Source organism: Amphiura filiformis, chromosome 11 (assembly GCF_039555335.1).
Source record: "Amphiura filiformis chromosome 11, Afil_fr2py, whole genome shotgun sequence".
Taxonomy (NCBI): domain Eukaryota; kingdom Metazoa; phylum Echinodermata; class Ophiuroidea; order Amphilepidida; family Amphiuridae; genus Amphiura; species Amphiura filiformis.
Window position 1 is genome coordinate 63,101,644 of NC_092638.1, and position 27,431 is coordinate 63,129,074.

The following is a 27,431-nucleotide window of genomic DNA, read 5'->3' on the forward strand; positions in this document are numbered from 1 at the left end:
ATGGACAAGGACGGAGATTAGTTAGCAAACATTTTCATTCACTAACACACACTCATTAACATTTTCCAATTGTTGTGCGATACCACTAGAATCATCAGCATTGCATTGACATACAGTATTGCATGGACAAGGACAGAGATTAGTTAAAAAAACAATTTCATTCACTAACTAACACTCATTAACATTTTCCAATTGTTGTGCGATACCACTAGAATCATCATAATCATATTCTTGTACTCACTGTCACTGACCTTGTTATGATAACATGAATATTGAAGTAAGTCTAATCAAAATTTACTATACGTGATAATAAATCAATGGCATCTGGTGGTATATATCATCTCAATGACCTTTTGCGACACATTTGTCACCATTTGCTTTATGAACTATCATCCTCCTGCGGCAAGAACTTTTCCTACAATAAGTAAAAAGCACATATTGCTATTAAAATTAACTCAGAATCGGTCGCACCATTAATAATGCAATACGTGTGCACAGATTGCATGGTTTGTGTAATTGACAGGTGAAAAGCACATTGAAGATTTACGGTTGATACCTATGTGAATATTGAGACAACTTTGTTTCCAAAAGTGTTGTGTACCCCCAAGATTTTTGCAGATTATAGAGGAATTGTCCGAGAGGAATCCTTCACATTTCCCCCATATACAGGTAGAAAACCATTGAGCACTAAAAACCAATTAAAAGTTACAAACAGTTGCTGTTGTGTATAAAAAACCTTTAGAGAAATGGCAAATCCATCAGCTATAAAGATAGTGGATAATAAATCATTTCAATTATGCAAATATTGCAGGCAAAGATTTCACAACACAAAAAGATATCTGATTCATCTAAGACACCATGAAAAGTGGATCCATCCGTTCAGGCACGGTTCTTTCCAACAGGCAGTGGCTATAAAGAGGGTGACAAGATTTACAAAAGCACAGAATACAAGCAGCAATTCTATCCAAGACCAATTAAGTTGTGGAAAGATACCGAAGCTTGGTCAAATTATTATACTTTGCCAGAAATTATCTTTTGCTGACATAACTAGGTATAACAGGATTAATCCGAAAGAGAAATATTTCAATGAGAGTCTCTTACAGGTGGGGGAGGATACTACACAGGAAAGTATTCATAACAAAGCAAAAACACACCAATGTTTCTCTACATCAAGTAACAAGACTATACATGAAAGGAATCACACCAAAAAGGAAAGGACCAAAGCAAAAACATACCAATGTAGATACTGCAACAAGTATTTCTCTCACTCAGATAACAAGACTAGACATGAAAGGATTCATACCAAAGAGAAACCTTACAAATGTGCATATTGCAACAAGAGTTTTGCAGGGTCTGGTAACAAAACAAGACATGAAAGGGTCCATACCAAAGAGAAACCTTTCAAATGTAAATATTGCATTAAGAGTTTCTCAGACATAACTGGTAAAACTACACATGAAAGGATTCATACCAAAGAAAGACCATACCAATGTAAATATTGCCACAAGAGTTTCTCGTTCTTGAGTTCCAAGTCTACACATGAAAGAATTCATACTGAAGAGAAGCTGCACCAATGTAGATATTGCAACAAGAGCTTCTTATTGTTAGGTAACAAGACTAGACATGAAAGGATTCATACCAAAGAAAAACCTTACAACTGTTTATATTGCAACAAGGGTTTTGCAGTCTTAAGTGCCAAAACTAACCATGAAAGAATTCACACCAAAGAGAAGCCATACCAATGTCAATATTGCAAGAAGTGTTTTTCAGATTTAACTACCAAGATTCGCCATGAAAGGATTCACACCAACGAGAAACCATACAAGTGTAAATATTGCAAAAGCAGTTTTTCACAACAAGGTTCCAAGACTATACATGAAAGGATTCATACTAAAAAGAAACCATTCCAATGTCAATATTGTAACAGAGGTTTTGCAACCTTATCTATCAAGAATGTTCATGAAAGGGTTCATACTAAAGAAAAACCATACCAATGTAAATATTGCAATAAGAGTTTCTCATATTCAGATCAAAAGACTACACATGAAAGGATTCATACCAAAGAGAAACCATTCCAATGTAATTATTGCAATAAGAGTTTCTCACGCTCAAGTGACAAGACACGGCATGAAAGGGTTCACACCAAAGAAAAACCTTACCAATGTAAATATTGCAAAAAGAGTTTTCCTGATGCATATCGGAAGAAGGAACATGAAAGAACTCACACGAAAGAGAAACCATACCATTGTAAATATTGCAACAAGAGTTTCTCATTCTTAACTAACAAGACAATGCATGAAAGGATTCATACAAAAGAAAAACCATACCAATGTAAATATTGCAATAAGTGTTTTTCACGGGCATATAGCAAGGCTTGCCATGAAAGGATTCATACCAAAGAAAAACCTTACCAATGCAAATATTGCCACAAGAGTTTCTCCCAGACAGGTCATAAGGCTAGACATGAAAGGATTCATACCAAAAAGAAACCATGCATTTCATACAGTCAGTGTAAATATTGTAAGAAGTGTTTCTTGTCATCAAGTAACAAGACTAAACATGAAAGAACTCATACCAAAGAGAAACCATACCGCTGCAAATATTGTAACAAGAGCTTCTCAGACTTCAGTAACAAGACTTGCCATGAAAGAACTCACACCAAAGAGAAACCATACCATTGTAAATATTGCAACAAGAGTTTCTCATTCTTACATAACAAAACAATGCATGAATGGATTCATATGAAAGAAAAACCATACCAATGTAAATATTGCGACAAGAGTTTCTCACGGGCAGATAGAAAGGTTTGCCATGAAAGGATTCATACGAAAGAGAAACCATTCCAATGTAATTATTGCATTAAGAGTTTCGCACGGTCAAGTGACAAGATACGGCATGAAAGGATTCACACCAAAGAAAAACCGTACCAATGTAAATATTGCCACAAGAGTTTCTCACAGACTGGGCATAAGTATAGACATGAAAGAATTCACACCAATGAGAACCCAGACATGAAAGAATTTAAAAGGGCACCACATTTAAATTATGTCACAGACTAGCTGAGACTCACCCGGGTGACTCAACATATTGCAACAAGAATTTCACATAGACGAGAAGCTTATAAGTTGCCTATTCGCCATAGAAGTGATGATGTAATAGGATTAATTACCTTACGAATAGATGAATACAATTTTGATATAAAATTGGATCGGTTGAGCCCATATTTATTGGTCGAGCTATGAGTTTTAAAATATTGGACGAGATGTAGTCGAGTCCAATATTTTACAACTCATAGCGAGACCAATAAATATTGGGCGAAGCATCCAATTTTATCATTATTATGTTTTGGATCCAATATTATCACAACTTGGATCCATCAAAACATAATTGAATATATCGTCCTGCACTACAAGCAGGTTGAACTAATCACCTACGTGCATGTCTGCAATCATTGATTGAATACAATACCGCTCATTCTAAAAATATTTCATAATAAAACAATTAACACACTAAAAAATTTAAAATGTCATAACATTTTACCTCTGCATTTACAAAAATTCAGATTCAGAAAAAAGTTTCCCTTTCTCTATCAAACTAATTTCTTTTGTTATATGGTCACATGTCATGAATTGGTCATCTTTTGTGTAACATAATGTTAAATGATAAAAATATCACCAATTTTGATTCACTTCAACACAATTTTTAATGAATACATTTTAGACCATTATAAGTATATATTTCTGGAAAGCTTATATTACAAGGATGCCAAATCAACAAAGTATAACATCATAATACAGGGTGGGTGAGAAATATACAGGGTGGAAGATCAACAAAATTAGCATCTTTCTTGTCATGGTAAACCCCATATTTTCTTTTTCTGAAAGTTATGTAGCTCAAAATAAATATGGATTCAGAAAGACATTGCATGGGCCCTTCAAACAAATTAGGAAGAAAAACTTTGGTATCTCTTGCGTTAAACATACAGGGTGGTCAAAATTGTAAAATAATTTTAGAATTTGTATGACATTATCAATTAAAACTTTTTTCCTCCATGTCTGGCACTAAAACTAATAGCATAATTGAATTCCTCATCAAATTTCCTTAAAAATATGTGTACTTTTGAATAAGCAGGGTGTCTCAGGCAAGAGATAGGCCATTTAGAAATGTCGGAGCATTACGTGTACACTTTGTACAGTAACATATAGGAAAACTGTCTTAATTAGCATTTAATTAAGCAATTAATTAGTTACATCTTTTGTTACAGTTGATCTACTATGAGGTAGATCTACAGTCCAGGATTATATATGTGCAATTTGTGGTCCATGCTAGTTGTACTTTTTAAGATACAAAGGTTTGAAGTTTGCCATATTTTCACAATTTTGTGTACAATCCTATGGGGCTCACCCGCCCCAGCTCACCCGCCCCGGCCCCTCCATTGACACATGTTACATATTGAAGTATAACTCTCTAAGTAGTTGTCCAATTGACTTGGGGTTTTTTGTATTTGATAAAGAACATAATTATCTACAAAATGACACCAAACTTTCTACAATAGGTATTATACTTTTAGAATAAACCAAGCTTGAAGTGCGAAGAAAGCGTTTTCATGTTACGGCCCCTCCACTTTTGGGTGACCTATTTGTGACATGCGACCATATACAAAGTGTCTTCATTTATTTGTAAATATTTGAAATGCAATGATATTTTCAATAATTTTTATTTTATTTTGCAAATAAATTTAGCAAATAAAATCTTTTCAGGTGTTACATACTTTTTATGCCTCCACCGGAGGTATTATGTTTCCTGGTTGTCCGTCTGTCTGTCTCTCTGTCTCTCTGTCTCTCTGTCCGTCCGAGCTTGCGAGTGCAATTTCTCAGAACTGGTAAGACATACAGTGATGCAAGTTGGTGGAGGGATGGTCATTGGGGGTCTTCAAATTATAGAAGGTTTTCGTCGCAAAATATGATAATTAAGTACCTAATTTGCATAATTTATGCGTAATATGCGTAATAAGCAAAATACCTTGTGAACAGATTATCTGGAGATCCGTATGGGGTACAGTGACGTCACTTGGTGGGAAGTAGCGTGGCCAGATGTTCTCGAACTGATTAGATTTTCAGTGCAAAATATGCTAATTAAGTACCTAATTTGCATAATTTATGCGTATTTGATGAATATCAAGCAAAAAAACCTTGTGAACAGATTATCTGGAGATCCGTATGGGTTACAGTGACGTAACTTGGTGGGGAGTAGCGGGGCCAAAGGTTCTTGACCTGATTAGATTTTCAGCACAAAATATGGTAATTAAGTACCTAATTTGCATAATTTATGCGTAACAAGCAAAATACCATTTTCTCTGAGACTAGGGGTCGCATGTTCCTCAAACTTGGTGGGTGGGTGCATCTTGACCCTAGACAGAACAAGTTTGTATTGGTCAGTGGTTCAAGGTCACCAGAGGTCATCTGAGGTCAAATTAGCAAAAACTGCCATATGGGCATAAAACTTGGTGGGTACAGTCAACATTTAGAGCCAAAATTTTGGAAGGTCATTTTGGGGTCATCCGGGGTCTTCTGAGGTCAAGTTACTAAAAACTGTTGTATAGGCATGAAACTTGGTGGGTACAGTCAACATTTAGAGTCAAATTTTTGGACGGTCATTCCAGGGTCATCCAAGGTCACCCAGGGGTCATCTAAGGTCAAGTTACTAAACTGTTGTATGGGCATGAAACTTGGTGGGTACAGTAAACCTACACTGTCATCTAGAGATAGCCAGTTCCTAGTGAAATTGCACCGGTTAAAATGATACGCCTCAAGGTGGAGGCATTGCGGCCGACGCTTTGCGTCGAGAACCGCGCAAGTCGAGAACCGCTCTAGTTTTAGAAGGCTGAACATTTTGTAGAGTTTGGATTAATTTTGTAAATAAGGTCATGTTCACATATGAATTATTTACCCGGGACCCGAGTTAATCCGGGTTTTACCCGGGTCCCGGGTTCAAAAAATTTCTGATCACACTATAGCCACTCTCATGAAGAAAATTGACCCGGGTTGATTATTTTACCTAAGCCTACTGATGATGCAGGCGTATACATATTCTGTCATTGACTATTACCGGTATATATAACAGGCTCCCGGCCTAATTATGCTAATTTTTTAAATTTTATTTTCTAATTCCACCTTATGTAATTTATCTAGTTGCTTCTTGTAGCTGTTTTGGGTTAAAAACTCACAAAAATAATTGTTACTTCTTGATTCGATAATGCTAGTAATTTGTTTGCATGAAAATAACTTTCTTATCTCAGGAATAGATGTTTATTGATTTTATTGCCAAAGAACTGAATCATTCTTTTTCCAAGTGCAGACAGAAACAATAGAAATGGGGTGATAATGGTTGCGTTTACTTCTAGTAATGCGGGTCAAACAGTGAATTTCTGTTCACACTACAATTGACCGGGTCATACCCGGTTTGACCCGGTTTTAACCTACTCTTTCCTAGGTTGAAAAAAAATTGACCCGGTCGATTTTTTTGAGGTTTTTCCTGTTCACACTTATACCCAACCCGGGTTGTACCCGGGACCCAGGGCAAAACAGGCATAGTGTGAACACGCCCTTAATGTGTAGAAATAAATTACTATTGTAAACAATTGCACATATGAAGATGTCATTGGTGTTTTTGTCAAGTAATGTCAGCTTTTAGAAAAAAGGGATTTTATGAAATCTCTCTTGGCATATTGCCAAAGACTTGTATTGACAGAATTTTTAACTTCCAATTTTGTATATATGTTTCCTGACATTTTTATTCCAACAAGTCTCATTTTAAAGTTTTACTATTCAAATAATTGACAATTTCATGTGGAATCAAATTAAGTTGAATCCCTTTTACAAAGTTTGCAAGTAGTGTCATACTGTTATCCAGTTTGTATTATTTTGAACAAGGTCGGATGAGCACATTAACTGTAAAAATGGACAAAGATAATTTCCTGAGTAATAAAAGGCCAAATTCTATAATTACAAGTACATAATTAAAAAATTAAAGGCATGGGTTTTCATTGCCCACTGATGGTGCACTTAACTGAAAAATGTCATATTACATTCAAAATCTTTTCATTTTTTAAAAGGACTTGATGAGACAAAAAAAATACATTGAATGATTCATTAAAAGTTATTTTAATATCTATGAGCTTTTTGTGCTACTTTTTAATATTTGATTGACTCTGTGTGAGGTTTTGCCAGTTTTTGCCAGTTTAAACCAGGCAAAAACTGTCAAAAACAGGTTTTTGCCAGTAACCTTTTTATGGGACACCTCGTACATGAATATTTTTTCCAAATTCAATTCACAAATATTGGTTGCTATTTTAGTTCTAGTTATTGTTGTTTATTAGTGCACAATCAGGGTATTAGCAGCATAGATTTATTTCATCAAAGATATGAAGGCTCATTTCAATGAAATCAACACATTTAGAAAATCTCATGGGGAAATTGCCGAAAAACGGCTTATGCCCCCTCCTCCAGCATCAGCATGTTGCTGCTACCTCATGACTCCCTATCCACCTCCCCCAGGATGACACACGAGCTACGCTAGCTAGGTTTCATGCATGTCTTGAGCTTGTAGTTCGATACGCCCCAGTACACTTGAGTTCATGCTCTTTATGGCTGTTTCTGTTATTAATATGCCCCTCTGGAATCAAGGCATGAAAAACCGATATGGTAACCTTAATAGCGCTGCTGATTATGTGGGGCATATTGTTGCAATTAAAATAATGTACTCAAAAGAGAAGCTAGCTGTCCCACTTGGAAAATCTTGCCCCCTTGTTAATCTTGCTGGTTACGTTATTTTTAGGTATTTTTTGACAATCTTTTTGTTAAATCCCCCCAGTCTTTTTGGCTCCCTTTGTTGTTTCAGACACATATTTCGTCTAGATGGACTACTATATATTCCAAATAAAGATTATTCTTTTTTTGAAATCGGTTTAAAGTGCCCAACTGAATTTTCAAATGTGGTTGCAAAAAAAGAGTTCAGACAGTTCATTTAGAAGCTGTTACTTGTTTACATAAGTGAAAAACCTATTGAGAATTGGAAAATCCATTAGCTAAGATTGCTGATAATAACAGGGCTGTAACCTATAGCATTTTCAAAATAGAAGCCCGGTACAAATTGACCCAAGGGGACGTACGTGTACGCCAAATGTTACATTGTTGTACTTATTTCCTGAAGGAAACCTTGTTTAGGATGAATGTGAATACATTTGTAAAATTTATAAGAAAAAAATCATTGTATTTCAATAACAAGTCAATCAATCATAGGTACTATAAAAATAAATAACAATAGTGCTGAACCTATTCCCTGACCATGCAGCAACAGTGGCCCAATTGCCATGGAATGACTTGCATGCAAAGATTGAACACAAAAAGATATTCATTTCATCAACAATGGAATGTTGTTTATCAATAATCAATGAGCTAATAATGACTGAAAAAGCTCGTGAAAATATGCTTAAAGGGGAGTAACCCTATTGGTTTTGGATATGGATTGTCTTTAAAATTACATAATATCAAATATCTCCCCCTTTATGCTGCTTTGTGAAAAAACGAGAGCATTTTCAGTGTAAATGTGAATAAATAGCCAAATTTGCAATCCAATACCTTAGTATACGTGAATTGCATTCTGGGCAGGCAAGCAACAACAACAATTCCTGTTCGTATGACGAATGCTGACATGCTGTACAATGCCCGGCCCGTATTGAACGGAAAATATTTGGGTTTTTTTTTTTCGTACCGTTTCAAAAAAAATGAAACAAAATATATTTCCCCTTGCAATATGTACATTTCAAATGATTATAAAAAAGTTTGGGCTAAAAATGGAGAGGAAAAAAAACCCTTCCAATACCGGGTTTTGAACCGGGTACCTCTCGGGTAAAAGAATGATGCGCTAACCAATTGAGCTATTTAGCCCACTGAAATCGTCAAGGAATTTTTTTAATTATATACGGCGCACCGTCTCCTCAGCACTCAGTGTGTATGACGCGAAACCTAAGTAGCTGTTGAGGAGACTGATGATTCGCAATTAATTCCCTGCCCAGAAATCCGAAGTAATTTTTATTATTTACAAAATGGTAGCCTGTAAAACCGCTGTGTTTCATGATTTCTCCGAAATACATCGACTTGGAGCGTCAAATTTCAGGATAGTAATGAGAAAAATAGTATCTATTATGTGATACCAAAACCTCATCAACAATGAAAAAAATCGGGGATGATGCTGTCGATCGGGTTATGGACCTTTAAGGTTAAATACAATGGATTTTCGAAGCTTGATTCCAGTAGAGGGGCGTAAGTTAATAATAGAAACAGCCATGCAGAAAAGATGAACTCAAGCGTATATACTTGGTGTATCAATCTACAAGCACAATGACCACGAATCTATGAAACCATGACACGTGAGTCATCTGAATGATCCTAGCACTTCAGAATAGGTCCAGTGGTTTTCCAAAGTCGCCGAAAACTTTGGGGAAAAAAAAAAAAATTCTTTCAGAAAATCGGAGTACTTTTGGGTGGGAGGGCCAACCATGATAGGGGCAGCCAGTTTTCTGCAATTTTTCTATGGTATTTTATCAATTTTAAATTTTTTATCCTTAGATGATATCTGTCGTGAAATAAATCAATGCCGCTATAGGATATAATAGACCTAGTAGGCCTACCCTGAGTATGCAATATATACAACAATAACTACAACAACAGTAACAAAACCAACAACCAATATCTAATTTGTAAAAAAAATATTCATATGCTTATATATACATGTATGCCGCGCCTATTTAGATTAGTAGGCCTATTCATGAATTATAATAAATAAAAAAAACGGCAAACACAATCAATTACTGCAGTCAGAAAGAAAGACACGAACAAGAAAGAAAAGAGAAAAAAAGTAAGAAAAAAAATAGAAAATAATAGAATTGGACCACACAGGGACTCGAACCCGTACTAGTTGACCAGGTCAAAACAATTACATAGTCGAGAAGATTACAAGTCAAACGCGCTAACCGATTGAGCTACTGAGGAGGCTTACAAAAGCAGATGTCTCAAACTGACTATGATATTCAATAGTGCATGCAGGCTGTTATGATAAACAAACGCATTACCCTCGCAAAGTCGGTCGCATCGATGATGAAAAAACTTGTTTTTTGCAAAAGTAGCTTCAATTTTGAATGAAAATCAAATGGTAGAGTAATCGACAGATCGTTGAGAAATAATGTTGGTAGTTAGATGTCAAAATCAACGTTCCACAATCAAGATATCGATAATGTAACAAAACATTTTTTTCTCAATCAAGATTCTCGAAAATGTTCCCCAAAAACGGGCTTTTAAAATTTAATTGGTACTGTATTTGGTTTTTCCCTATGGCAACATTATTTCTTTGATCGATTTGTAGTACAATATAAAAAAGAAGAAAACAATCACTTGGCGTGGTTTTATACGGAGCGCACATTTGAAAAAAAAAACGACAAGGAACGTGTTTTTGATCTTGTTAACATGGTGCGTAAAAACGCTTTAAACGAAGGATTTTCTAATTTATTCAAAAAATGTGTGTAAACACACAAAGAAAATGTTAAGCTACATCCAATGCACCAACATTTCACTCGCTGCGATATCTGATTACTGAGAAAACTCTGTTTTAGAGAACAACTTTATACGTCTTTTATATGTTTTTATACGTTTCTTAGTGTAACCTTAAAGGCGTGGGGTATGGGCGAACTTGAAGTACCGGTATCTGGAGAGGGGAAGCAATGAGTTACCCCTAATATATATTTGTTTTGTTTGTTTTAAATTTTGGGGACAACTCTTTGGGCACATAGTTTGTTATTGTTATTGCAGTTCTTTTCCACATACCTACGTTAACATTCGATTGGGTGATTTACTAATATTATATATTTTATGACTGCAATTTGGCGTTTTCAATGCGTTTTACACGTATCATGAAATTAACGCAAATATCTAGTCACGCTGCTTTTAGAATTTTTACCTGATCGTCGGCTTTTGCAGGTAACAGAATGCAGATTGGCTCACGATAGATGTCGTATTCCTCTATGTGGTTCACTTATTGATAAAATGAGTTTGCATTCCTTGTAACAATTAACACACACATTGCCGTCTGGAAACCGGGTCTGGTACTGATTTTGGGACAGCCGTAGACTTCAGCGCCATATCAAATCTCATAAAAACCACACGACTGACAACTATGTGTTTATGTTTCCCGCACGAATTAAGCTTGTGTCTACATCTGTTACTATACTTCTTTGGAAACATTGACCTTTTGCTTTGACCATTGATATGACCTTGATATGTTCGCTTGATTGGGTACGTTATAGCATCCATTTCATTGAGTTGTTAGGACTTGGTCAGTAGATAATACTACACGGATACAATAGTTTAACATGGTGTGTGAGCATGGTGAAAGACTCATTATTGATTAGGCGCGGACATATTAAAGGCACAGGTCCTTTGCGTGCATAGCAGAAAATTATAATAAAATGTGTGAATAGAATGTTTGGAATTTTGCAACTAAAATACTGCATTCTGCATTTATTTATTTATTTATTTATTTAGGACTATGCCTATTTATTTATTTACTGACTTATTTATTTATTTTATTTATTTGGTATATTAGTTAGTAGGCCTAGTTAGTAATATTCCATGATAGGCCTACGTCGGTTTATTATTGATTGTTGATAACTTGACAACTTGATTGATTGATCGATTGATATAGTTATTTCACATTATATTCCTAGTTTATAGGCCAATTTGAATAGCATCGTACATTAGATAAATAGACCTATCAGTATTGATTTATTCTATTCAGCAATATCAAGGATTACTATCAAACTTCTCATAGCTAATTGTCAGTTGGCTCAGTGGTAACGCAGTAGGTTTTACAACACGGAGGTCCCGGGTTCGATTCCCACCTCTGCCTATTTTTTGCAAGGCTGAGAAAAAAATGAAATTTCTGGACTGCAAACTTATTTGGTGCGCAATCTGAGCTGGTCCTTTTCTGGTGGCTGTGTCTGTTACAGGCACACTCCCTCTGCATCCAAACCAGGTTCACGCTCATTACACCTCCCTTAAGTAATAATGAGTTCATTTGCATGAGGGCTATTGCATGAGTGCTATAGTTAATATGCAAATTAGGGCCATTGCCAAATTGATTATGGATATATTATCCAGAAGTCATTAGAAACACTTTAACCAGCAAGTTTGAAACTAATGAATATGAATATTATGAACATGTATGCATTAATTATGTATGCATTAATTGCTTTTCAGCAAATTAAGCCATACAATTTAATGTTATGCCAAGCAAACAATTTTTTAAGGCCCTATATTGGCAATTAAACCACCTGAAGAGATTTTGTCCTATTTTAATGTTATCATTTGCTAATATAAAAATACCATCAGGCTCAGGAACAATGAGAATATCAATGGCATTAAGATTGGTGATGTTGAGAAAAAATTGAGTCTTTTGGCTGATGACACAACTTGTTTTTTGCATGGGGATTTTGAGTCATTTAGAAATTTGTTTGATTCTCTTAGGACTTTTGCTGGGTTATCTGGATGCAAGATAAATATGTCTAAATCTGAGGCTATTCATATTGGTAGGTTGAAGGGTAGTGAATTTAAGCCCCTCAGCAATGAGGGTCTTGTATGGAAAGAGAATACCTTTAAAACACTTGGTGTTAATTTTTCATTACATGTGAATGCTTTGTATGAGTTAAATTTTATTCCTAAATTGATTCAAATTCAGCAAATTTTGAATTGTTGGCGTTCAAGAAGTTTGTCTTTAGTTGGTAAAATTACTGTGATAAAGAGCTGCCACAGCTTTTATACTTATTTTCGGTTCTGTGTATTACAATTCCTAAGACATTTTTTAAGAGATTGAATACTTTGTTTTTTAAATTTATTTGGAATGGTGGGAATGACAGGGTTAAAAGAAATTATTTATTCAATGACTACAGTGATGGAGGGTTGCGTATGATTGACGTTGAGGCTTTTTCACAAGCTCAGAAATTAGTCTGGTCTAAACACTTATTAGCAGTGTTGTAGGTCTCGAGACCAGGTCTCGGTCTCGAGACCATCTCGAGACCTTTTTTGTAGTGTCTCGGTCTCGGATGTCAAGGTCTCGGTCTCGAACTCAAAAGTCTCGGTCTCGGACCTCAAAGTCTCGGTCTCGAACGCTTTTTTTTGTTCGAGACCTGAAGAAAAAAAGATATGATTTTCTGTTTTTGTTCATTATTTATTCCTTACCCTAAATTTCAATGAATGTTGAAGAAATTGTTAAGAATAAAGATACAGAAATCATTTTAAAAGGTTATAAAAAGTTATAAATGAATCATAAGTGAGCTTGTTCGGATGTGAGCTTCCAATTTCAGTTCATGATTAAACATAGGTGGTCAGGTGGTGGAAGTGAGGATCCCACGTAACTTTTGCAAGTGGAACATTCTCCACAAAAGCAAAATAGATGAACAAATAGTTGCCCTGTGCAGTGTGCATCTTCTTTTCAGCACGAAAAACAAGTGTGTTTTTGGCCCAAATATGGTAAAATTGCTCAATTTTGCGCGCTTCGTGCACTGTTGTTTCCAGCCCTTCACACACTAGCCTAATTTTGCCTCCACTATCGCCAACATTTTTGAAATTTTCCCCAAATTTGGAGAAAAAATTGCAAAAATTAAGACAAAAGTGTTAACTGCAGGTCCAAATTTCTTGAACAGTTGGTACAATGATGGGTTCCTTTTAAATTCTCAGCGGCACACCCCTACCCAAACCAAACTTGAGTATCCCAGGGGATTAAACCAAGGTCTCGGGTCTCGGTCTTGGTCTCGGAACTTAGAGGTCTCGGTCTCGGAAGGGGTGGTCTTGGTCTCGGAAGGTTTGGTCTCGGTCTCGGTCTCGATCTCGGACGGGCAGGTCTTGGTCTCGGTCTCGGTCTCGGACATAGAGGTCTTGACTACAACACTGCTTATTAGACCCCAATTATGATAGCTTTTGGAAACTTTTAGAGACACAGGTTCTTAAGGTATTTCATAATGATACTACAGGGTCAGTCCATGTCAAAACAGATTGAGTGTACACCCACCCTCTTGGATTTTGCTCTCCTTTGGCTCAGGGGTACCTTTCATGGATCCCTAGGTGAGGTCACAAGAAAAAAATGCAAATTCCATATCGCTTGCGAATGGCGGGCAATCAAAGTTTGGCAACCTCGACCAAAATTGGGAATTTAAGGGGTCCAAATGACAAAGTGCTCTCTTTGAGTGGCACTTTCATCTTAATTGAATCAGTTGTGATCCTCTTTTTGAATGTGGTCACTCACTGGCTGTGTCTGAAATACCTAATGCCAAAAAAGATAGATTTCGGAATTTCGTTAGGATTTCAGAGGGGGTCAAAATCAGCACTTCGTACTGTTCACTCAAATTATCTTGATTTTGAAGGACCCATGATACATGTCACAGTGCACTTATAGGTCCTAATTATGTTCAGAATGGATTAACCATATGCCAATGTCTATGAGCAATTCAAAAAAAGAGAAATTTCTAGACCCCTACAGAATTTTAGGCCACCCCTAAAGTGGTTCAGCCACAAATGGCGCTTAAAATTGGCAAATTTTGACCCCTAATAACTTTAGGTGTACACCAGATATGAATTTCTAGTCTTTTGCATCTCTGAAAGAATGTAGTTTAATGTTACTAGGAACATAAGATTTGTTTTGTATTTTTGTGTTTTAGTATTAAGTTGACGCTTTCAAAAATAGTCATTTTGCCTAACATACCATGCATACAGGATACGGTACAAAATGCCAATTTTAGTATGATATTTTTTATATTTTGATCACTTTATAGCCATTTGTATTATTTATCCTGATATTTCAAGTTGCTCTTGAGTCAAGTAATAAGAAAAAACTACTTTCTAATCCTCTGTATGGATTTTTAAGGGTGTCAAACGATGGCAACGATGCACATGCAAAGTACAGGTTATGGGGGTCAAATTTTCAGAATGCTCCCAATTATGTCAAGTAATATATCAAATTACTCGTATGGACATGAGGATTAAAAAAATGTATAGTTTGTTATGTGTCAGACCTTTCAGGAGGGCGCTATGACGAAAAATGTTCATAGGTCAACGAATTTTTGAATTCTGACCATAGTTAACAACGCCTGATTTTGGTAATTTATTATATATGTTTTCTTGCATGAGAAATACAACTAAGCAAATTAATAAACTATACAAGGAACCGATGACCCTCTTTTGCAACATGGCTGCCAAAAGCATCCATATTGTAATAAGGAGGTCATTGGTTCCTTGTACAGTTTTTAAGTTGCGCTTAGTTGTATTTCTCATGCAAGAAAACATAATTAGACACCAAAATCACCAAAATCGGACGTTGTTAATTATGTAATAACAGGATAAATAAGACAATTTGCTATAAAGTGATCAAAAATAGAAAAAAGGGTATGTTAAAATTGACATTTTGTACCCATAACCTGTACATTATTTGTCAAAAATTGGGATTTTTGGCACCATCAACTTAGTATCAAAACACAAAAATACAAAACAAATCTTATGTTCCTAGTAACATTAGACTACATTCTTTCAGATGCAAAAGACTAGAAATTCATATCTGGTGTACACCTAAAGTTATTAGGTGTCAAAATTTGCCGATTTTAAGCGCCATTTGTGGCTGAACCACTTTAGGGGGCCTAAAATTCTGTAGGGTCTAGAAATTTCTCTTTTTTGAATTGCTCATAGACATTGGCACATGGTTAATCCATTCTGAACATAATTAGGACCTATAAGTGCACTGTGACATTATCATGGGTCCTTCAAAATCAAAGATAATTGGATTGAACAGTACGAAGTGCTGATTTTGACCCCCTGAAATCCTAACGAAATGCCGAAACCAATCTTTTTTTGGCATTAGGCATTTCAGACACAGCCAGTGAGTGACCACATTCAAAAGAGGGTCACAACTGATTTAATTAAGAAGAAAATGCCTCTCAAAGAGAGCGCTTTGTCATTTGGACACCTTAAATTCCCAATTTTGGTCAAGGTCGCCAAACTTACATGGCCTGCCATTCGGAAACGAAATTGAATTTGAATTTTTTTCTTGTGACCTCACCTAGGGGTCCATGAAAGGTACCCCAGAGCCAAAGGAGAGCAAAATCCAAGAGGGTGGGTGTACACTCAGTATGTTTTGACATGGACTGACCCTACAGTTTTATGGAAAGCTGATGCGCCAAACTGTGTTCTTGCTTTGCTAAAAAATTCACAGTTAGCTGAATCCCTCAGGGTTTGGTATTTGTTCAGAGATAAGGTGAAAGAGAACCTAGGGTACTGTGACTATCATCTTCAGAATTCCATTTGGTGGAACCGAAAGGTGCGTCTTAAAACTAAGAAGTTCTTTTTTTATCAGGATTGGTTTGAACATGGTATTTGCACTCTGAATGACCTTAATAGAGGTCATAACTTAGTGAAAACATTTGAAGATCTTGTTATGGAATTTGATATCTCTATTAAGGACAAAAGAAAATACAACTCTCTTATGAATGGTATTTTAATTGATTGGTTCTACAGTCCCAAAACGGTTCAGGTGAATATTTTTGATAACATAGTTGCTACTTTGTTTGAAAATAGCAAAATTACCAAGTATTCTTACAATATTTTGAAAGCAAAGTACAGTCCTGTAAACACCGAACTATTTTGGATTGATGCCTTGAATCTTGAAGACGATGTTGAATGGAATAAAATTCATGATAACAACTTTACTTGCAGTATTGAAACTCAGATGAGAGCATTTTACTTTAAAGTTTTTCATAGAGCTGTTTGTACCAATAAATTTCTTCATAAGATTGGTAGAACTGATTCTCCATTTTGTTGTTTTTGTAAAAAAATGATGAGACCCTGGTACATTTGTTTTGTGAATGTGAAAAATTACTTGTTTGTGGGATAGCTTGAGTGCCTTGATTGAAAGTAAAACCGGTGAGTGTTTTGGATTCTCAAATTTTCAGAAAATGTTTGGTTTGGATGTTGAAGAATCTGAGCACAAAAATGCCATCAACTTTCTTGTTTTATGTTTGAAATATTATATTCATAGATGCAAATTTCAAGATGTCAACCCTAGTTTTCAAGCTTACAAGAACATGGTGAAAGTTAAATTTGGCACAGAATATAAAATTATGGAAAGCAAGGGAAAACTGGGTAACCATTTTAAGAAATTTTCCTTTGATCTTGGTTTTTAATGGGATGCAATTTTCATTTATCATGGTGTGTTTTATATATTTTTACCCCTTTTTTTTCTTTTTCTTTTTCTTTTTCTTGCCATGGTGGACCATGTTATTTGCACTGTGATATGGGAAAGTTTTCAGTGTTTTGTCTTGTCACTTGTCGTGTGTGGGGTGTCTGGGGGGATTTGTGTTTTGTGTAGAAAATCTCTGGTCTAATTTTTTTATGCACTCGTAACCAACATGAGTTGCTTGATCTTATTATGCATGTTGTATGGTGCTGATTCTGCCCACCCATGGCAGGGGACCCAACAGTTGCCTTTGTGTTTTCATGCTTTTGCTGGGCTACCACTTCTTTTTCTGCTTGCCTTTTCATCACTCTTGGTAGCGTAGCATTTGCTCTTTTTTTTAAAATAATTTTTTAACAGAGGTATTGGTTGGGTCCTGTTGTCGTGGTGGGGCAGTATTATTTAAATCTCATTGTCATAATCTGATTGTATCTTTGCATCTATCTTGGTTACCGTAATTAAGTTAGGGTCTGGTGGACCATGTCTGTATGTTCTTTTTCCCTTCCACCAGGCCCAAGTACAGGTGAATAAAAATGGAAAAACAAAAAAAACAAAAAAACAAAAAAAAAATACCATCAGGCTAGTAAAAACTGCTAGGAAGGTTTTCTAGTCATTTTAAGCCAAACTAATTTGGAAAGATTAAAGAAAATACATCTTTGCTGCTTAAGCATGATGCTCTGTGGATGAATATGAGGATATGTCTAGGAATTAGAAAAAGCTCTGAGCATGTTGTTTTAAACAGATTAATTGAGTAGAGCAAATTAAAGTACACTTATCAATATGCCTTTTGTTTGAAGCAAATCAGCTGGTTTTATCTTACTGTTTATAATTTTAAAATTAATGCCAGTTTGCTTGAGCCCCAATCACGTCATTTAAAATGATAATTTCTCGGGCTTGCATCGTTTATTTCCGATCCTCGCATATATTAATTTGTGTTTCGCATTGTCTTACGCCCTGTCAGGGTGAAGCATATAGGCCACCGCCTCCTTCATTATTTAATATATAATTGGCCGCTGAGACACAATGAGAGAGTTATCATGGGGACTTACAGCATCTAAGTTGAGATTGCCCGAGTACCGACTGTGAACTCAGGTAGTACAGTGGTAAAGCTCTGGACCGGTAATCCAGCGACTGGGGTTCAATCCCCGCTGAGTCCTGATTTTTCTCTCTCAATATTTTCATATGCCAGTTTGCTCGAGCCCCAATCACGTCATTTAAAATTATAATTTCTCGGGCTTGCATCGTTTATTTCCGATCCTCGCATATATTAATTTGTGTTTTGCATTGTCTTACGCCCTGCCAGGGTGATGCATATAGGCTGCCGCCTCCTTCATTATTTAATATATAATTGGCCGCTGAGACACAATGAGAGAGTTATCATGGGGACTTAAGTTGAGATTGCCCGAGTACCGACTGTGAACTCAAGTACATGTAGTACAGTGGTAAAGCTCTGGACCGGTAAAACCCGAAATAAGTTAGTAGGCCTTTAAAGATGACATTCCCATAAAAAAAAGAAATTTTAGAATTCTTTACGGTATGTATTGTATACCATGTATGTATGTATGGTAAGTGGACTTTAGAATCCTTGAAAGTATATTTTAAAATGAGGTTTATTTTATCAATAAATAACAGTTGAACTATGATAATCCTTATTCAATCCTATGTAAGGCAGGAAACTAATTGGCCAATTATACTCAAAATAACAATTTGGGGGAAAATATCAAGGTATCATTTACAAAATTACCCATAGTACAGCACAGGGGTACGGCATACACTAGCGGTGACCCTGGATGTTCTGCAAATCTCTTGAGTTGCACCTGGGTTTCCCTGCATAACCGTGGGAATGTTTTGCGACATTCAAGTGCGTTTCAAATGAGGACGACTACTGGTGAAAATGTGAATGATCTTGTTGATATAGGAACTTTTAGGAATATAGGAATCATGGGTCTTCTCTTCCACCAACACCTTTCCTTGTGTCTTTCTTGATCACACACACGCACGCATGCACCCCACACGTACCTGGAATGAATAAATAAGGAAGTATCAAAATAGGAATGAACAGCTATTCAGGAAAATATAAAATCGTTAATCGTGTTTGAAATACCATGAATCGTAAAAGGACAAGACGAGGCCTTCGATATCAGGCCATTTCTATAAATGGAACAGCTATCGATGTTACTTTCTGGAATATATAATTGCAGCTTTTATATTTTTTGATGAAGGATTTAATATAGGCTTAAAGGTAAGATTTTTAAGCCAACTAAATGCCCATCACGATACTACTTGGTGGTCGACTCGGCGAGAAACGTCAATGGTGATGATGATTCTGTGGTGGGTTTTGTCATACAAGCTGTATCAAAATGATTGGTACCCGACAGTTTTAATGGTTATTAAAAAGCCTGCTTCTTCTTAATGCAACATTAGATCCTCTTGAAATGACCATAATTTATTGTTACATAACTGTTAAAGATATTAATCAACAAATTATGCGGATCCTATGTTGCATTTTGATGCGGCAGTCATGTCCATAATCACTGGAAACTGATGGGTACCAATCATTTTGATACACCCTGTAGATTATCAAAAAACATGTTTTTGATAATCTATGGTTTTGTGGAGAAGAACGTAGAACGTGAAGAAAAAGCTTCAAAATTATGCTAATTGATATTAGCTCATGACCTTCTCTTTCCTATCCCACGAAGTTCGTACCTGTGAAGACTGATGAGTGTTTCGGGCTATCGTCGTGACCGGCGATGGACGGAGCTCGGGAAGTCATTTGGTTTGGTTTCATGCTGTAAAGTTTGTTTCTCTCTTCAACTCTGGTAGCAGAATAATCTAGGTTAGACCAGAGAAGAAAGAGAATCACACTGCAGTGTAGGCCTACTAGAAAATAATTAAATTACTTGCAACCACTTGGCTTCAAGTTGACTACATTTAACATCCTTTGTCATCTTGTTGACATGCACTTGACATAACAATACATTGATATTGATCAAGAGTCGGGATATTTTAGGCTTTCTCGAAAAATGTAGAACCCACGATTCCACGCAAAGTCAACGCCAAGGTGCCGGTACGGTGTGTGGGATATTCGTTGATCATGTTGATTGCCGTCCGTGGGCCGCGCGTTATCACACGCGTTGATTCTGTAAAACACACGGGTTATCAACCCGTGGTATTGTCGTGCGATTCTCGTGTGATTATCGTGGCCACGGGTGTGTTTTGTTTAGTATTTTCCGACCTGTACTGTATATCTTGAAAAGTATTGATGATATTAGTATACTTTTGGCATCATTTTAAAGCTTATTGTGTATTCACAACAGCAGAAGAAGTGAACTCGGATGAGTCAAGAAAATTTCTGAGTGAGTTTTCATTTTGCTTGTGTGAATTTGTTTAAAAGTTTCAAATAATTATTGTGTAGTGCTTACATTTTTATGCAAATCATTAAATGTCAAAAATGCGACTTGTTCTGGTTTTGTCCAAAAATCTGGACAAATATATTAGCATTTATGTAAATTAGCTCATTACCTACTGCACCACGTACTATACATGTGATCTCACACCACCAAATCAGAGTCCCATAGAGATATGTGCTAAATTTGCCTTAAGAAAACGTCATTTTTTCTTCACAGGAGCGACTCAGTTTTAAGCGACAGCTATGATGGTTGAAATCAGCCCTTGCCTGATCCCTCTGGCTGGGAAAAAATATAGGTTGACCGTCATTATTTTTTACGACTGGCCCTCAAAGTCTACGATGTCTGGGAATTTCCTATTTTTCAGGCAAAACCATGCCGGTGTTTCTGTAAAGAAAAGGCTGCTTAAAATCATTAAAAGTTATTCGATCTCTCCCATCTGTGGTACACTTGCAGGAATTAATATTACTAATCATGACCAATCCAAATTTGGCTAAAATTATGCAAATTTCTGCTCATTTTAATGCTTAAATTCACAATCAATGGGTTTTTCTGAGAAGTGAAATTCAAGGCGCACAACCATATATACTATTTGGTGGTGTGAAATCTGAATGATGCAACATGTTTCTGATTATCCTTAATTTCAGACTATTTTAATCTAATTAACTTATTTTTAGCCTAATTTGAGCAAGAAGCTAGTTAAAAAAAAAATTTCAAGCAGAATCATTGTGTCTGTGACATCTGCTATCTACTGAAGATAGCATTGTGATTACCATGTTAAAAATTCACCAAGACTTAGGCTTTCAGCAATTTACAGTCAAGAGGGACAAGTAACCAGGCAGACACACAAAAACAAAGAAGAACATGACCACAATGTCTGAATTATAAGTGTTGAATTATATGGCCTATTAGTGAAATCTTAAGTCTACCCCCCCCTCCCCAATAAGCTTACCTGATCCATGGACACATTTTATGAGCTCCAACCAGTGCCCTAGCCCACGTGCCACCATATACTGATGTATTCTACATCTGGCACTGAGTCATTGCATACCATCATGATTGTAAACATTACCTGGGTTACCAGTAGTGGAATCATAAGCTTAGCCTACCCCCCCCACCAACACACAAACCGTAAGCTTACCTGATCCAGGCGCCTATTTCATGAGTTCCGACCAGTACCCTAGCACCATACTGCAATGTCTTCTCTATCTGGCACTGAGTCATTGCATCCCATTGATGATGTAAGCTTACAAAATATTATGATTACATTGCATGGGTCTAAGTCACTCTACGAAATGGAATCTTTCACTCAAACACACATTTTGGGTCATAAACTCACCTTAGCACTGGTATATTAGTAGCAAATGTTGCAGTTCTCTTCAATTTTAGCCTTTAATTACATAAATTCAGTCAATGCACTTCTTCGGTGAAGTGCATTGACTGAATTAGGCACAGGGCTAACTTGCTCAATCAAAAGTTGAGACTCACACACACAGCTCCATTCAGATCTCACACCACCAAATCAGAGTCCCATAGAGATATGTGCTAAATTTGCCTTAAGAAAACGTCTTTTTTTTCTTCACAGGAGCGACTCAGTTTTAAGCGACAGCTATGATGGTTGAAATCAGCCCTTGCCTGATCCCTCTGGCTGGGAAAAAATATAGGTTGACCGTCATTATTTTTTACGACTGGCCCTCAAAGTCTCACGATGTCTGGGAATTTCCTATTTTTCAGGCAAAACCATGCCGGTGTTTCTGTAAAGAAAAGGCTGCTTAAAATCATTAAAAGTTATTCGATCTCTCCCATCTGTGGTACACTTGCAGGAATTAATATTACTAATCATGACCAATCCAAATTTGGCTAAAATTATGCAAATTTCTGCTCATTTTAATGCTTAAATTCACAATCAATGGGTTTTTCTGAGAAGTGAAATTCAAGGGCGCACAACCATATATACTATTTGGTGGTGTGAAATCTGAATGATGCAACATGTTTCTGATTATCCTTAATTTCAGACTATTTTAATCTAATTAACTTATTTTTAGCCTAATTTGAGCAAGAAGCTAGTTAAAAAAAAAATTTCAAGCAGAATCATTGTGTCTGTGACATCTGCTATCTACTGAAGATAGCATTGTGATTACCATGTTAAAAATTCACCAAGACTTAGGCTTTCAGCAATTTACAGTCAAGAGGGACAAGTAACCAGGCAGACACACAAAAACAAAGAAGAACATGACCACAATGTCTGAATTATAAGTGTTGAATTATATGGCCTATTAGTGAAATCTTAAGTCTACCCCCCCCCTCCCCAATAAGCTTACCTGATCCATGGACACATTTTATGAGCTCCAACCAGTGCCCTAGCCCACGTGCCACCATATACTGATGTATTCTACATCTGGCACTGAGTCATTGCATACCATCATGATTGTAAACATTACCTGGGTTACCAGTAGTGGAATCATAAGCTTAGCCTACCCCCCCACCAACACACAAACCGTAAGCTTACCTGATCCAGGCGCCTATTTCATGAGTTCCGACCAGTACCCTAGCACCATACTGCAATGTCTTCTCTATCTGGCACTGAGTCATTGCATCCCATTGATGATGTAAGCTTACAAAATATTATGATTACATTGCATGGGTCTAAGTCACTCTACGAAATGGAATCTTTCACTCAAACACACATTTTGGGTCATAAACTCACCTTAGCACTGGTATATTAGTAGCAAATGTTGCAGTTCTCTTCAATTTTAGCCTTTAATTACATAAATTCAGTCAATCCACTTCTTCGGTGGATTCAAACCCAAACCTGGACACAGGGCTAACTTGCTCAATCAAAAGTTGAGACTCACACACACAGCTCCATTCAGATCTCACACCACCAAATCAGAGTCCCATAGAGATATGTGCTAAATTTGCCTTAAGAAAACGTCATTTTTTCTTCACAGGAGCGACTCAGTTTTAAGCGACAGCTATGATGGTTGAAATCAGCCCTTGCCTGATCCCTCTGGCTGGGAAAAAATATAGGTTGACCGTCATTATTTTTTACGACTGGCCCTCAAAGTCTACGATGTCTGGGAATGTCCTATTTTTCAGGCAAAACCATGCCGGTGTTTCTGTAAAGAAAAGGCTGCTTAAAATCATTAAAAGTTATTCGATCTCTCCCATCTGTGGTACACTTGCAGGAATTAATATTACTAATCATGACCAATCCAAATTTGGCTAAAATTATGCAAATTTCTGCTCATTTTAATGCTTAAATTCACAATCAATGGGTTTTTCTGAGAAGTGAAATTCAAGGGCGCACAACCATATATACTATTTGGTGGTGTGAAATCTGAAGTATGATTGACCATAATCCACCATTCTCTCTTTGTTGTTTCAGGTGCAATATTCCAGATACGGTACTGTTTTGATATCCATTTTAAAAGGCACCTCCACAGCAGGCAGTTTTAGAAAGGCAGATACATACAGAAGAAAAAAAAAAAAGAGTTACCAGACACTTCAGGAGCATTAACCGGTATGTCAGTTTCATCATAACCAGGGAACTTTAAACCAAATACATTATGGGAATTGAGATGGAGTCATGTGTGCTATTTGACCTACATTGACATATTGCATCCATGGACAATAATAGTCTCTAGCAGTATGAGATGAAGATATAGTTGGAAAACATTTTCATTCACTCGCTTACATTTTCAAGTTAATAGATGTGCGATACTGCAACTATCATCATTTATTCATATTCTTAATCTTGTTTTGAATTGTTGATTGTTGAACACTGTATACCACCTCAATCACGTTTTTCACCATTTGCGTTATGAATTCTTATCTAGCTGCTGCCAGAACTTGCTCTACAATAGGTGAAAAGCCCACATGCATTGCTAGTGTGGATTTACCAACAAAATTCAACTCGGTCAAAATCAGTCCGACCATAATACGTGCACATAGATTGCATGGCTCCTGCATTGAGTGACAGTTGAAAGAAACATTTATGATTTAGATTATCTACATGTGAATATTGAGACTACTTTGTTTCCAAAACTGCCCCCCCCCCCCACACAAAGATTTTTGCAGATTATAGAGGAATTGAAATGTGTACAATCTGTTTGGATTAGTTTTTCCATATACACATAGAAAACCATTTCAGAACTAAATTAAGCTTCCAGGTTAGTTAGAGGTAGGTGACGTGGCTTGTAGATTTAAAAAAACCATTTTGTAATGCGGGCATAGAAACCCCAGGTGCATTCAAAGTTATGAACATTCAGTCATGTGAATGAAAAACCTATACAGAGAGGGGAAAATGACAAATCCATTAGCTAAGATTGCTGATAATGAACCATTTCAGTTATGCAAATATTGCCGACAAAGATTTTACAACACCAATAGATATTTGATTCATCTAAGACGCCATGAAAAGTGGATCCATCCATTCATGCATGGTTCCTTCCAACAGGCAGTGGCTATATATAAGAGGGTGACAAGGTTTACAAGAGTACAAAGTGGAATCAACCTTAATATCCAAGACCAAATAAGTTGTGGAAAAATTCCCAAACTTGGTCAAATTGTTATACTTTGCAAGAAATTATCTTATGCAGACATAACTAGGTATAACAGGATTAATGCAAAAGAGAAATATTTCAATAAGAGTATCTTACAGGTGGGAGAGGATACTACACAGGAAAGGACTCGCAATAAAACATACAAATGTAATTATTGCGATAAGTGCTTTTCTACATCAAGTGACAGGACTAGGCATGAAAGGACTCATACCAAAGAGAAACCATATCAATGTAAATATTGCGAGAAGTGTTTCTCTATATCGTGTAACAGAACAATACATGAAAGGATTCATACCAAAGAGAAACCATACCAATGTAAATATTGCAACAAGAGTTTCTACCATGTAGGTCACAAAACTTCTCATGAAAGGATTCATAACAAAGAGAAACCATACCCATGTAAATATTGCAATAAGAGTTTCTCACGGGCAGGTGACAGGACTATACATGAAAGGATTCATACCAATGAGAAACCATATCAATGTAAATATTGCAACAAGAGTTTCTACCATGCAAGTCACAAGACCCAACATGAAAGGATTCATACAAAAGAGAAACCGTACCAATGTAAATTTTGCGACAAGAGTTTCGCACAGCCAAATAACAAAACTCAGCATGAAAGGATTCACACCAAAGAGAAACCATACCAATGTAAATATTGCAAGAAGAATTTCTCACATGCAAATCACAAGACTATACATGAAAGGATTCATACCAAAGAGAAACCATACCAATGTAAATATTGCAACAAGAGTTTCTCACATGCAGGTCACAAAACTCGACATGAAATGATTCATACCAAAGAGAAACCATACCAATGTAAATATTGCAACAAGAGTTTCTCACAGGCATATAAGAAGACTATACATGAAAGGATTCATACAAAAGAAAAACCATATCAATGTAAATATTGCAGCAAGAGTTTCTCACAGGCAGGTGACAGGAGTAAACATGAAAGGATTCATACTAAAGAGAAACCATATCTATGCAAATATTGCAACAAAAGTTTCTCGCACGCAAGTAACAAGATTGGACATGAAAGGATTCATGCCAAAGAGAAACCTTACCAATGTAAATTTTGCAACAAGAGTTTCTTACGGGCAGGTGACAGGACTAGACATGAAAGGATTCATAGCAAAGAGAAACCATATCAATGAAAATTTTGCAACATGAGCAGCGGTCGAATTCGATGTATCGCATCGTATCGCATCGCATTTTGCGATGCAATTTCCATCAACTGCTATGCACTTTTCCAAAATCCATCGCTAAAAGTGCTATACATAAATTTGAGCTAAATTTCACGTCGCATTTGCCTCAAAAGTCCCCCAATGCATCGCTATTTGCCGCGACACGTCGCATTTACCTCAAAACACATCTGGATGATTTGGAATTCCCCGAAAATCAAAAACATCACGCAGTCGGTATTTGCTCATTCTCGTTACATCTAAGATATACTGTATTCCGTTGGAAAAATAAGACAAAGCAATGTTGGGTAGTTGGGTACCATATTGCGAAATATGTCGTGGTTGATTGCTTATGTCATGCTTATGTTGTTTACTAGCGTTACTCCCCCCAATTACGCGAGAGAACGTCGCCATTGCATGCACTAACTATACATCATACAACTATATAACACGTGTTCCTGATGAAGGGAGTTACCAAAACCATAAGATCAGCGACCTTTGGAAGCTTGCAATATTTTTACAGGGATGAGATAATGTTGAACAAAAATTAGGTGAAGAGTTTACTGAAGACCTAATCTGGTTTTATAGTTTTTGAAGGGTTTTTTCATCTGTGGTATTTTTGCTGTTCTTTATGGTCGTGGAGCGACTTTACCAGGTTTGCAAAATTGCAACATTATTTTTCAACGCTCATATTCCTCACAGTAAAAGTATAGGCCTACCCTTTTATCAAATGCTATGATCCTGCTTCGTGCATATAATTATATTTGCTAATTGCCCTCAAACTCTGCCTTAGAGCGTGACATGTGACCGTCTGGGGGCTTTATAGCCGAGATCAGATGACAATGACAGAAGTTGTAGATTCGCTACGCAAATACAAATATTGCATCGCAAAATGTTACGCATTTTTCTTTTTTTGCATAGCAAAATAACTGCGATGCAAAATTTGG

The 27,431-nt window shown here is 36.4% G+C and overlaps 2 protein-coding genes across 3 annotated transcripts in view; both read left to right on the forward strand.

Annotated features, from left to right (window-relative positions):
* On the forward strand, window positions 1-26,499 carry LOC140163840 (uncharacterized). The gene is made up of 2 exons (XM_072187155.1): window positions 1-3,047; window positions 25,018-26,499. The coding sequence occupies exons 1-2, from the start codon at window positions 747-749 to the stop codon at window positions 26,455-26,457; spliced, it is 3,741 nt and encodes a 1,246-aa protein (XP_072043256.1). The 5' UTR covers window positions 1-746; the 3' UTR covers window positions 26,458-26,499.
* LOC140165134 (uncharacterized) overlaps window positions 1-27,431 on the forward strand; it is a 60,475-nt gene that overhangs the window by 10,335 nt on the left and 22,709 nt on the right. For both annotated transcript variants that reach the window (XM_072188569.1, XM_072188570.1), the window contains exon 3: window positions 24,229-24,258. The gene's annotated coding sequence lies outside the window, so the exon portion shown is untranslated. The remainder of the gene's footprint in view (window positions 1-24,228; window positions 24,259-27,431) is intronic.